The following is a 13,486-nucleotide window of genomic DNA, read 5'->3' as shown; positions in this document are numbered from 1 at the left end:
ACACCTCTCTACAACTCGAGTAGAGGTAGGTTTTCGAACCCCTACCCTTGCACATTTGTTCCATTATTGCTGTTCCAAACGGCTTTCGATCTGTCACTCATAGGGATTTTAATGTTACCCAAACACGTGAACTACAGGGTACGGGCAAAATAGTACAACAGCAGAATACCTTAGAAAACACCACTGTCTACGAGTAAAACGGTTTACTGATATGTCAGCTGATATAAAACTGAAGAAAATTTCGGCGAGTTTTTCTAAACCAGAGAGTCAAAGTAAACACATTGTGAACAAAACGCAAATCTAAAGAAGTTACTACCTTTTGAATTAGATACTGAACCTCAGTGTCAATAAGGGCATTTCTTTATATGAAACCCTAATGACTCACATCCTTGGAGATGTTTGCTGGTCACCTCTAGTACCCACTGACGAAGACTTTGATTGAAGACATCTGGAGCATGGGTTGATCAGGTGCATTTCAATGATAGTGAATTTATTTTGTTCACTTTAAAGCGCTTATTTATATGGTTTCGTTATCTATTCTGAATACGTCAACTTTGGTTGAAATGGCCCTTTTGTCCTGTTTTCCCTACGGTCTAAATATTTTTGATTAGGAAGGCCGTAGGTGGAACAGACGGCGGTATTCGCATCGTAACATTTGAATGGGAGATGCTTAAGCAAGGGTTAGGTAGAATTTGCGCGTGTTGTACTGAAGTTTTGTGGGCCATTTCTCAAATCGGAATTATAGTTACATCGGTGACTCAGGAAAGACGTTTAGTACAGACCTAAGGGACTCCGTATTCTCAAGACCGGGTAATTTGTACCTTCTACTTCATCTACGGCATAGGCCGTGAACCCATGTGCATCAATTCAGACCGATATTTTCATGGAGTCGTACAATGTAAATATTTTGATTAGGAAGGCCGTAGGTGGAACAGACGGCGGTATTCGCATCGTAACATTTGAATGGGAGATGCTTAAGCAAGGGTTAGGTAGAATTTGCGCGTGTTGTACTGAAGTTTTGTGGGCCATTTCTCAAATCGGAATTATAGTTACATCGGTGACTCAGGAAAGACGTTTAGTACAGACCTAAGGGACTCCGTATTCTCAAGACCGGGTAATTTGTACCTTCTACTTCATCTACGGCATAGGCCGTGAACCCATCTGCATCAATTCAGACCGATATTTTCATGGAGTCGTACAATGAATTGTTCTCTTGAATAAACATCGACCGCACTGCAATACGCTGGGATTCCATGCTTGTTCATAAAGCAGAACTAACTGATGGGATCCATTTGAGTAATTTTACTTCCGGCTTTGCTTTAATGATTACTTCATGAGGGCGGACACAGCTGATCCAAGCAGCTGTAAGTGGACTGTTTGAACCAAATTTAAATGGAGTGGACTACGTGAAAGCACAGTTGAACACGCATAAGGAATCTAAACTACCTTCGTTAAAAGTGCCCAAATAAGGAGGACTTCGTTTGATCACAAGTGATTCGTTGACTCGGACGCCCTCGGTAGAGGGGCTTACTGAGATATGCTTGTCGTTTCTATGTATGGTTCTCTTTTGTGGAACTGCTGGAATTACTTCGTGACTGTAAGGTGACGATTCAGTCATGCGTGGCGATTAAACCGTATTTCTCTTGAGACTCCCGAAACCCGTGTTGTCATAAAACATATGTCGATACAAACTTGCTTTGAAGTGTAAAGTAATGACATAAAATAGAGATCCTCATGAATCAACAAACATCCTCATCATACTGCCTTCTTTATTAAACGTATTAAACTTGCTATTCATGGATTTTTATGCATAGCACCGTGTAGGATCCCCACGTCCCCTCAGTTAAAGACATCTAAGTTCCCTCCGTCGAATTTATCTCATACATGGGGCTTCGCTCTATTGATTTGAGACGCACAGGGTAATCGGAACACTGGTTTCTGCTTCCAAAAATTATGAGCGTTTGTAAAATCGTTACTTGGAATTCTTTTGAAATACTGACCTGCATATATTACAGCTTTCTGGGCCATTCAGACATCCCACCTTAGGAGCACCGTTTTTGAGCACTGTTGTTTACAAGTCATCCCAACACCAAGTCTTTTTCAAAATAAAAAGTAGGTTTATGAGATCCTTATCTATACAACACTGCCATTACAGCTGCTGAAAACCATTCGACAGCCCACCACCGGTTTCATCCTCCTTGGGGCTCATCAGGTACGCGCGAACCCCTAGTTTCCACCATTCATCTGTTGTACACAGTTGCTGAAATACGTTCTTTTGGTGTCGATTAGAGACTCAGCTGAATCACGGAAAGTGCTACACCTGGGATCCGTTTTTTTCCCATTGGTCTGAAATTGATTGGCAAATGTGTGCGGTTCGTCGCTGGTTCGCCGAATTGACAGATTGGATTTACGAACAAACAGAAATCTTCTTATCTCGAGTTTCGATCGATTTTGACGTGTACCAGCTCTCAGCCGATTAGGGATGTTTACACGGATTCTGTGAATCACGCACGTAGGCTGAGAGAGACTGGATAAGTGCTTTTGTTGCAAAAAACACTATGGTTTACAGAGGAATTTTTATAGCTAACTAATAATGTGCTTAAACTTACTTCTTCTCAGGTGTAATATGTGCCCAGCAACATTCCCTTGGCATGGGGATTTGACGGAGCACCTTCGTTTGTCACACGGAATGCAAAAAATGCGCGAAAGTAGCAGGAGTGGCAAGGCCGGCAGTTTCTGCTGTGTACACTGTAAATATGTTGCCAAATATCAGAGTGAACTGAGACGACATATGCGCCTGCATTGGGGTGTGAAACCGTTTGTCTGTGTCTTCTGTCCATATCGAAGCGCGTGGAAAGGGGATTTGAAAAGACATATGGAGTCACATCATCGAGAAAGATTTAGTTCCGAGGCAGAATTGACCAAGATCATGTCTCAGTTCAAAAACAATGCAGGTACCACGGTGAATGGCATTCCTTTATCAACCAGTTGCATTCAAGATGCTCCTCGTCCCGGTAACAAACTCAGTGCAGATTCCCTGGATCGTTTGGCATTTTCCGTGAACAGTGTTTTTGATGATGACAATGCGAATGAAAGAAGTGATTATTTTGAACCGTCGGCAGTGGACTGTTCTCTTGAGCACTTACGCAACGATGATCATCATAAAACGAAAAGTAATTCAACAGCCTACTGTGCTTCCAGGACACTCGTTTGTCGTGCCTGTCACCACAAATGCACAAACAAGTTGGATTTGAGAAAACACTTGGGAGCGCATCATCCCGAACTGACTGAACTTGCAGAGCTTGATAACTCCGCCTCACCAGGCAATGACGATCAACCGCCGTTCCTATCGAGCTCACCGGACTCACTGGGAAGCCTTGGCGTCGAATCCTCAGCTATATGTTCCAGCTCCGAGATCCCCCCTAAAATAAACCTAACGGAGCCGATGACCAAATGTGATCCTAATCCTACGCTATCAACTTTTCAAACACTCTCCAACGCCTGGCCGGCTGTTCCAGATCATGCCAACCTTCCATCCTTCTCTGTGAAAGTGGATTCCGGGGCGGACTCGGTTCCGATAGATTTGTCTGTTGGAAACAAAGCCGCTGACGTCTTACCAAATTTGAAGGTGAGTGGATTTTTGTTTACGACTGTTTTTCCGGGTGGTAAGCTAAAAGCTGTCCTTGTTTTACAATGTCGAACCACCACCTGATAGGAAACCTAGAATCAGTCTGACAATATGGCGTTTGCACCCCACCCTTTTCTGTTTTTACCGCTTTGGAAAAGAAAGCTTTTATAGCTACCGTAGTCGAATTGTACAACAACCAGTGGCTGGGAGGAAAAACCACTATGGGCTTCTAGAAGCATTTTTTTCTCATTGTATTGTGATGCATGAGTTAAGTAGACCCTGATGGTGTTACAAGCAGAATATTAAACGAAACCGTTCTCCCAAGAAATGATTCAAATCTGTGGCAAACCTAATTAGGTTGTTTTGTTCAATCAAAGGACTCGTGCTTGAATAGACACCCTTGCAGGCGTTCATTATCATTATCTATGAAAATTAGTGAGGAACACGAATCCTTCTGGTCATCGATTTGTAATGCGTGTGACTCGGATGATAGCTCACTGGATGTGGCTTCAGTTTTTTCACAGTAGATCATCTGTTGCTGAAAAATCAAGAGAATCTATGCGTCATCAGCCGAACATGGGCAACAAGCAACGCAAGCACTCCGCCAGTATATTGAATGCAGTACTTTTCAATCTTGACTATATATCGATGCACGTACGCTTAGTTATTCGAAGACACATTGGTGAACAAGTTGTCGATACTGTTATTAGAGGGTCCTACTCACTGAGTTGTTAATCACTGCGTCCTACCAAACGTTGACCATATATCCTCCAAATCTGTAATACTGTGGAGTATTGGTAGACGTGTACATTAATTGAGCTGGGTGATTGATTTACATGCGCTTTGGTAGCATCGAAGACAACCTCTCAGTTGATTGCCTCTGTACAGGAGATATGAAAAGTACAGCAAAACCCTTCATAGGGAACACTTTGTGAGGTGACCGAAGTGTTTGCAAGTGTCGATTGTCCGTTTTATGAAGATTGTTGACAGTTCACTGCTCCTAGCTACCTACGGGAAGCATTGTCTGTTCTCACAACCTCGAACAAACTGGGAACCGGAGGTATGCTAAATGGAGTCACGTTGGCACTGAAGTACCCACATGGCCTGTGTTTCTTCTCCCTGTTGATTTGATCTCTGTTTGGGGTGGTTTGATGCCCCGTCATCTTGGAGATCATGCATATTGCTGCATGATGCATGCATATTGCATGCATATTGTATAGTTGCTGCTAACCTGATCATCAAACAATCTGTGGACCACGGCGCTAAGGTCCTTAATTGACAGACTGAACATCGATGAGTAATTCTTAAACTTATTATTGTTAGTTCGTATGAGATGTTGAATCGCCGCCTGCTTAATGCCTTTGATTCAACTTACTTTCTACTAGCAATGAATTGTTTTCCTTTCTCTCACTCTCCGACGTATCACCGATTGAGGACTTTTTACCTTCTATTTAATAACTGCAATTTCACGAGATGCGAAGGCATTTCGCTTCAGCCTCCGCTTTTTACTTCCCTTCCAAAACCGTACCGCACAACTAAGTGGTCCATTTCGTTAAATACAGGTAATGTGTGGTTCAATATGCACATGCTTGAATCCTCGTGCTTGTTGAACCTGTTTTTCGTTCGAACCACAAGAATGTGACGCGTTGACGCAAAAATGTTTCTGAGCGACACCGCTGCAGTACAGAAGCTATTTGGCGCACTTTTGGTTTTCGCGAACACATGCCACTATTGTAAGGAAAGTGCTTTGTATCTTAAGTAATTAAGAATTCAAACAGTTTGATTTCAGTGATTTAATTGAATGATGGAGCAAACAAGAAGCTTATGACAGAATTTCATACATTTGCCCTTTTACAACCTGGTTTCTCACAAACCTGATAGCTTTTAACCGAGCATAATGATAGTTTTTGCTCACCTGGTACGACTGTTGATTATGCAGTTTTTTGGGAACTAAGCGTGAAGCTGTGCAGGCTTCGACAGAAAGCTAGTGAATGATCTCTGAGCTGAACGTGTCTTCCGCCTGTGGACTGATCACCCAAAAGTTAGGTCCATAAAGCAGTTGTTGCATGAGTCATTCAGGTATCAGGAATGGTGGCTTCCGCAAACAGGCACATGCCGCGTCAAGACAAGTCAAGTCAGGTTAGTTAGGTCAGACATTCTATACCTTTAGGTACACTTTCTACGTCGTAAAGCAAAATCTGTCTCCGCCATGGATGAGTTTGTCCCGCTAGAGGGATTCGGGTTTCCTTGTTTTTGAGCCACAGCGTACACTTAGGAGTCATGAGAGTTTAGGTGACAGTCGTCAGACGGGTGTGATGTAGACTGACGTAGATTTGGACTGATGTAGACTGAACGGATTAGCCGACACATATCCTTTCAGTACCAGCATTCTTCAGGCCGTTACTAACACGAATGGAACCAGGAGCCCCAAGTAATGGATATCTCCTGCAGAGTACAATTCAACTGCTGAATTTTCCACATGAACGGCGGGAAAATGCTTAGCTGATACTTTGTTTTACAAGAGATCTAAAAACCGATTTAACTGCGTTAACTGGTATCCAAGCATTTCAAACGTGATGATGGTCACTGCATTTCCCGGCTTTTGATGTGTATGTCCGAGTTTATCATAGGCCCCAAATCTTTGGATTCATCGATCTTATACTCATCATTGTTCTGTGCGTGATATGAACCAAGCCAACTAACACCAAGGGAACCACTTATTCAGTTCTTCCAACCGCCTAACCTTGCAGCTTGTTTCCTCCACCTTATTTATGCCTTTTTTGTTTAGTGCTTCAAGTTTTTGACCTGGCGTGCAAGCATTGACACTTTCAACGCACGAGAGCCGGTCATCGCTACTGGCGCTCATATCTCATCAGATAGTCCGGTGAGGAGCATGTTTCGGCTTTCGGAAATAGAATCCAGCATACTGAGTTTCACTCTCTTACCTACTTTGCTTTTCCTAGCCCAGTGAATTCAGGTCAGTTGCTTGAGCATGACTTACCTATGAGGAGCTACTGCTCCTCATGTTCTATATTTGTGAAACTGTATATAATCGTTCTGTTGGGGTTTTGTGTAAATTTTACTGAGCGACGCGAAGGAGAAGAGGATGCGCACAGGGAACGCATAAGAACAACACGCAACTGTGTACAGATGAAGAATTCAGCTTCAGCGTGATATAGAAGTAGTACTATTCTGTTTATCAGATTAATTGCATGCTGCCACACAACTGCGTCATGTGCGCAACTCCAGATGGGCTTCTCAGCTCGTCGATTGCCAAGTGAACTGCATCATCGTAACCAACTCTTCATATAAACACAGCCTACTAACAATTCATCAGTAGTGTAATAGCGTCAGTTTTTTCCAGACGGGAAAGTTCCCGTACATTCGCACCCCTGCATGCTCGTTATGGACACTCACATCAGCTTGCATGATTAGATGTTGTCTGACATTTCGTGCGTAATGGTAACAACATAACTTATGGCCATAATAATTATGTTTACTTTTTATTTTACTCTACAGACATGCACACCCGTTTCCGTACCAGAGGCGACCATACAACCGAATAAAATCAATGACAGCGAACGTTTGTTGTCGAGCAATATTTCGTCATTTACTGCTCCAGTGTGTCTTACTCCTGTTGATCTAATGCCCACGTGGTTAAGCTCAAAAGGGCCACTACAGCACCCGCTCACAGGAGTGCTATCCGGTTGTCCTACCAATGAAGTAGCTAACGTTTGGCCGGCGATTTCCTCAGGGAGTTCATTTTCAAACTCGGGAGGAAATTCTGGTCCTATACAAAGTCCTTCGCCATTTTTTCTCAATCAGTGGGTGATAAGCGGTTTAATGCAGACCTGGCAACAACACCAACATCCTGCGATACAAGCACCACCTGCCTCTCTCAATTTGACCAACTTGCCCAATTTTTCCACAAAGGAAACCGATAAAATGGATCGCAACATCGATATATATTCCGATTCAGCAGTTCACTCATTGGAAGCATTTGCCAAGCGAGAATCCGTCGCGAAGAGTGAATGGGTTGCTCCCAAATGTGCAGATGAGGGAAATACAGATAATCGCCTTCGTAGTGTGGAAATCGCCCCTTCAGAGAAGCATACCAGTGTTATCCACCAGCAGTCTCGTGGGAGAAGAATGAGTTCGGTATACTACAGTGGAAGACTTTCCAGCTCTATCGGAGTAAAGAATGAACAGTGGAAGCGTCATCAGTGTTCGGGCTGTGGACATCGATCCAACTGGAAATGGGACATCAATAAACATATAAAGGTAGGCGCTTGACAATGTCAAGTTAGTCATGACGCTTTACATGGCGTTTGGGCGTGGCCCGCTACTTTAAAGAATTTTCCTGCCCCTACGGGCGTATGTACCGTTCTCATAAATGGCAGCTGTGCATGAAATTCAAGGTGCAAGTCTTTGATATCAGTTTCAACTTCAGTAAATGAAGTAGAGATCAATTTTCCCCAACTTATTATAGCTTTAGGGTCTCAGATTCTTAGTTGTCATTTAGGGCACCGTTTCACCATGGTGTCATGGTTGTTATTGAATCGTAAACCTCTGTAAATGTGTTTCCTGGCCGGGTCCTTATCAAAGAGACCATTTAGGATGCGGTGACTCTGCGACAAGGTCACAACACAGTTTGTCGATTAGTTTTTTTTATGCAAAATTAAAGGATGCGCCCTTACACTTGACAATCGAAACGTGCTTTTGAATGTTCATGTTTCTAAACAGGCTATTAGAATGTGTACATTGCGCCTGGGCGGTTTGACCTCTGTATTTTCCTCCCCTTTGGTTGCTGGATTACTTCTGCCTTCTAGAATGCCAGGTGCTCGATGGGCACACCCGATATATAAGGTTATATATTATGTAGAAAAAAACTCCCGAATTCAGCTCGCAAATCTGAAAGTAATGAGTTATTTTGCAGAACATTCTTGCTACAATGACGCCTTTTTTGGAGAAAATCTCTATTTCCGATTTCTGTGCACCCACTGGTTCGTCATATCGGCACTCTTGGTAACAGACGTTTCCAAAAAAGGCGTCCTCTTCATGTAGAAGAACTTCATATGTTCCGCTGTTTGACTAGATTTTTGTTGTTTATTTTTTCTAACGGATCATATTGGAGTGAGTCAGGGAGCCAGTGGGCGCTGTATGGTTAGTGGGGGCATGTAGGATACCGTTTGTGTCTTCCTAATATCAGTCAGTCAGTAAAAAGACGTCTTTACCGTATTTCAGGTCCTAGTCGATCAGAAATATTCCCATCACCCGCGCTCTGTATCAGCTGATTACAAGTCGCACAATACTAGAGGCAGAAGGATATCTCACCATATAGATGCAATCGACAACCTGATAGCGTCCGCTGTTCAGGATGACACCAAATGGCTCTTGTTAAAGTCGGTCCCTTTTCGCACTACGTAGTAGTAATACATCCATCGGTTATCCGTTGCTATGGATTTTACTATTTTGTGAGCAAGAATAGCATTGTTATTTGCAGGACAAACGTTGTGAAGAACTTGAAACCCATAGCAAGCGCTGTCATATGCAACAATTTTTTCGGAAAATAACACTCCGAACAAACTGCTGCGGGAGGAAAACGAGTTTCAAGCCCTGAGTAGGGGGCACATCAGAATTTTGTTTAAGCTATATTAGGATACTTATCTAAATATCCTATACAGAGCACCGGAACATCCCCACGTGAAAACAGGGAGTACATGTGTTCTCACACCCAATTCCTGTAATGGTCCATCAGCATGCCAGAGTGTTGAAGTATTCACAGTCTGACGCCTCTGATTTGGAGGTTCACTGTCTTTATCAAGCAAACGTCTTCATGTTGTTGTATTTTCACCTCCGGTGTAGATTTTTCAAATATCCTCGTCCCAGTGTAGACGAGAAATATTTACGCTAGAACTGGTGAGTGTTGGTGAACAGGATTGACACTCTATAGCATAGGATCTATCCAATTTGTGGGGTTTTCAACCTGCTGGGCGATAGGGTGACAGAATATTCCGTACCTGGATCCTGCAAGTTAAGTGTGATAATCAAACCTGGCCGTCGAGAGCCCACATTGCTTCATGTCCATCCAGATGGATAACACAGAACTCTGCACAAACCTCACGAACGATTGTACACAAAATTTGTTCCGCTTTTGTGCTATGGCCATCACCACAACTGCAAACTAACTGAAACCGTTTGTTGTTTATTGTTTAGGTTGCGCATCCAGAAAGGACGAATATTACAACCGTAACTTTAGATCTAGAAGAGGCTAAAAGAACGTTTGCGGACTACATGAATAGGCTAAAACTGTCACGTACTCGATGCTTAAACGAGCCAAGTGGCAGAACCGGTGACTCCAGTCCGTCCTGGCCCCTGAATTTTGTGCCACCCGCACCTACCGAAACGATCGGCGAAGGTTATTATCGACCATACAAATGCTCCATATGTGGACATCGGTAAGTGTTCATGAGCCGATAAAAATTAAATTTGACGTTAAAAATTCTTCTTGAATTCATGAAACCTTTCATCGAATCATATTTATTGTCTTACTAGTTGCTCGATGACAGTGAGCTCCTATTCGCTGAAATGTAACTTTGATGCGAAATTGTGTAAGTTTTCTTCGTGAGGAGGGTTGCCCTTTTGAGGCAGAATAACTCGTAGATATGTTTTCGGATGCTGATACGGAAGAACGATGAGTGTTAGTGCAAGTTATAAGAAACCAGTCGCATTTTTGGTGACTTGACCGGGAGGTTATACCGGTTCAATGCCTATGGAGACAGAATCTGGCTCACTAGTTCACCATAGTGGGTTGATCCCTATTTTCCAAGAAAAAAGGACTCTAAATTGACTCTACAGTTTTGTGGGTTTTCTGTTTGCGTTCATAGCCAGTGACTTTGGTTTAATCACACAATGAACCTAAGATTGACTTTATCCACGGAGATCATCAAATCGTTATTTTATTGGATTGATAGGAGCAACTGGAAGTGGGATGTGCGAAAACACATCAAACACCTACACAACAGCAATGCCGAAGTGATTACCCTGAGCTTGGAGGAAGCACGCCGAACGATCCATCAGTATAAGAGTTGCAGACGACAGCAAGTTCGTAACTCCACTGACACACCTTCATTTGGAAGGCAGCTGGAATGCATCTCTCCAGACACATCGCTTGGTAGTAGTGAGAAGGAAGGTACAGCTGTTCCACGAATACCATCATCCTTTAGTTCCGTCAGCCCCGTTACTGGGCACGAACCAACTACCCGACAGACGTCAACGTCCACGGAAGATGTCAAATCGCCTCTTTCAGCATGCTCTGTGTTCAGCGCCTTTGTAAGAGCACGCAGAGCTCGTCCAACCACTACCGGGAGTTCGGCAAGAATATTAGGAAAGCAAAATATTCATCTGCGCTTCGTTTGCCGTACATGCTTTCGACGTTTCAATTCTCGAAGAGCCTTTGTATTTCATTCATTTTACTGGCATCGTCGACAAACCAGTGGCTTTTCTGTCCCACCAAGACCTGCTATGTTATATGAGTGTAACTCCCGTGCACAGATTCGCACTACAGCAAGGGTAAGTCCCCAGAAGTAACTGTCTAATTTATGTAGTTAAGCTATGTAATATTTGTTCGATCTTGTTAGTTATTATCAGCCTTTGTGACACTCATAATTACGAAGAGTGTTAAGCACTTTCATAAAGGTTGCTGAAAACTCTTCGACGGCTCACAACCGGCTTCGCCCTTCTTGGGGCTCATCAGGTAGGCGCAGTCCCCGAGGTTCCGTCAACCTTATGTTCTACTTGAGCCCAAATCGGACTGTTTTCGAGAAATACACTCATTTTCAAATCAATTTCGTTTTCACGAGAGACTCAAGTGAATCTCTCGTTTACGATATTCTACAACTGAATGTGCTGCACACAGGCCGCCTCATGATTCAATTGACAGGATATCCGAGATATCGCAGTATATTTTCATAAAGGGAATTACTCACAAGGTTGCTGAAAACTCTTCGACAGCCCGCAACCGGTTTCGCCTTTATTGGGGCTCATCAGTAGGCGCATTCAGTTGTATAATATCATAAACGAGTGTTAGGCACTCTTCAGTCGTTAGTTTATTCCGTTTTAGTTCTTGTATTCACCATTTGAGCACTCCAAACTGCCCTCATATTTCATTTGAATAGGATTATCAATTTTTACGTCAACTCTGTTTCAGAAACTCATACGAAGTACCGACCAACCCACTTTTCCCGAAAACCTCACTGGGAAGTCATCGCCTCAAGCTAACATCTCATTCACTCGAGTGGGAGCCCAACAACTGCAACAACAGCAAGAGCATCGGAGAGATGAGCCCACCTACAATACTTCCACAGAAGGGAAGAATTGTCGAAGCCCCTCCACCTCTTCTTTTCCGGCTCGTAATTCTTTACAATGTCGACGCATTCTGCATGCTTCTCGCAAATCATGTGTGGAATTCAGTGCCAACAGGAAAAGTGATCCTGGATGGAAGCCACTCCGAACTCGAAGGGATGGTAACATCCACACTGTTCGTACTGGAAAAATTGAGTCGACATCAGTAGTTGACACAGTTGGACAATTATCCACTCTTCTAGACGAATTACTCGGCCTGTTAGATGAAGTGGGTGACAAATCCAGGTACGAGCCGATCCCCTCACTTCCTGGGAAAGACCAGATTCCCAATGGGCCCAGCTCCGATTCCGCCATGACAAATCGTAATGTGATAAAACACTTGGCCGAAGTGATTGAAGAAACGGTTTCCAAGAATGAGAATATAAGCTATTCGAATCAGCTAAATGTCAGCACTAGTTCAAATGAAGAGAATCAGGGCCCGATCCACTGTAAAAGGTGAGTGCCGTTGTGCTGGTTTTCACCACCGGCTTGTACATTTATGTGTTTTCTCTCCTGATGACCACCAAAAACCGCTTTTGGTTGTATATAATTTTCGCATTGCAAACACAGTGCTTGACATATTTAAAGCAGTAAGCGTTCAGCTTGCTGCCTCAGTGTGAACACCTTTTTTAAAAGTGGGGTCTTCCCAACAACACATTTATTCCTTTACTTATTGCTCAGCCTTAATTCCGGGACCTGTTGCTAAAAGAAAGCTTAGGCTCTGTGGCAGAAAGATTTTCGCGCCTAAAATCTGGCTTATAACCTACCTCCTTTTATTCCACTAGGAACCTTTTTTGGAACCACCTAGTGAAAAAAACAATGATTTATTTATTCCTCACTCTCGCCCTGCTTTTTAGCACCGTTCACGACGTGGTGCACCACCCGGCTGTTGAGAATCGTCTGATGAAACTGGCGACCATATTCCATAGACTCTCCGACACTTCCACCGCTGTACTCAAATCGAGAGGAACGCAGATCAGTTCAGAGCATCCTACAATAATCACCAATATACAACGTACTGCATAAAGACAAAGCATGTTTAGTTTCTTTCAAAAAGCTTATTTTTCATACACATTTCATAACATTCTCGGTCATCCCTACTTCCATTCCATGAAAAAAGAATGTACATAAATTTCGCCCATTATCCTCGTGATTAATATTTATTCCAACCGCCAACGATACAGATGGGTGGTAGCTTTGTTTTCCAGCGAAGCAGACAGAGTCAATCAATCAGTAATAGTGAACTCAGTTCATACGTCACTTTTAATCCATTCGTTTCTTACCGTTTCTTGACGATTTTCGCTACATTTTGTTTGTGCAATTTTGAGGCTTGTTTGCTTTTTCAAAACCAATTGCTGCGGGGCAATCTTCAGATCGCCGTATTTCTTGTCTTTCACTTCCATGGGCTGTCGGAGGTGGGGGCAGCCCCTTTGCCGCGATTAGGTGACATTTAGG

The 13,486-nt window shown here is 43.2% G+C and overlaps 1 protein-coding gene across 1 annotated transcript in view; it reads left to right on the top strand.

The window, feature by feature from the left end:
* The window catches only part of T265_13058 (hypothetical protein), a gene marked incomplete at both ends in the record, with an annotated part of 35,400 nt that extends 22,343 nt beyond the window's left edge, over nucleotides 1-13,057 (top strand). The window contains 6 exons of the mRNA XM_009166953.1: nucleotides 2,620-3,628; nucleotides 7,148-7,909; nucleotides 9,845-10,086; nucleotides 10,603-11,200; nucleotides 11,838-12,487; nucleotides 12,889-13,057. Of these exons, the coding sequence (XP_009165217.1) occupies nucleotides 2,620-3,628; nucleotides 7,148-7,909; nucleotides 9,845-10,086; nucleotides 10,603-11,200; nucleotides 11,838-12,487; nucleotides 12,889-13,057 (3,430 nt within the window). The remainder of the gene's footprint in view (nucleotides 1-2,619; nucleotides 3,629-7,147; nucleotides 7,910-9,844; nucleotides 10,087-10,602; nucleotides 11,201-11,837; nucleotides 12,488-12,888) is intronic.
* Between the last annotated feature and the right edge of the window lie 429 nt (nucleotides 13,058-13,486).

The sequence above is a fragment of the Opisthorchis viverrini genome, assembly GCF_000715545.1.
Source record: "Opisthorchis viverrini unplaced genomic scaffold opera_v5_33, whole genome shotgun sequence".
NCBI classification, from domain to species: domain Eukaryota; kingdom Metazoa; phylum Platyhelminthes; class Trematoda; order Opisthorchiida; family Opisthorchiidae; genus Opisthorchis; species Opisthorchis viverrini.
The sequence above is the reverse complement of the archived record's forward strand: the minus strand, read 5'-3'. Positions and strand labels throughout refer to the sequence as shown.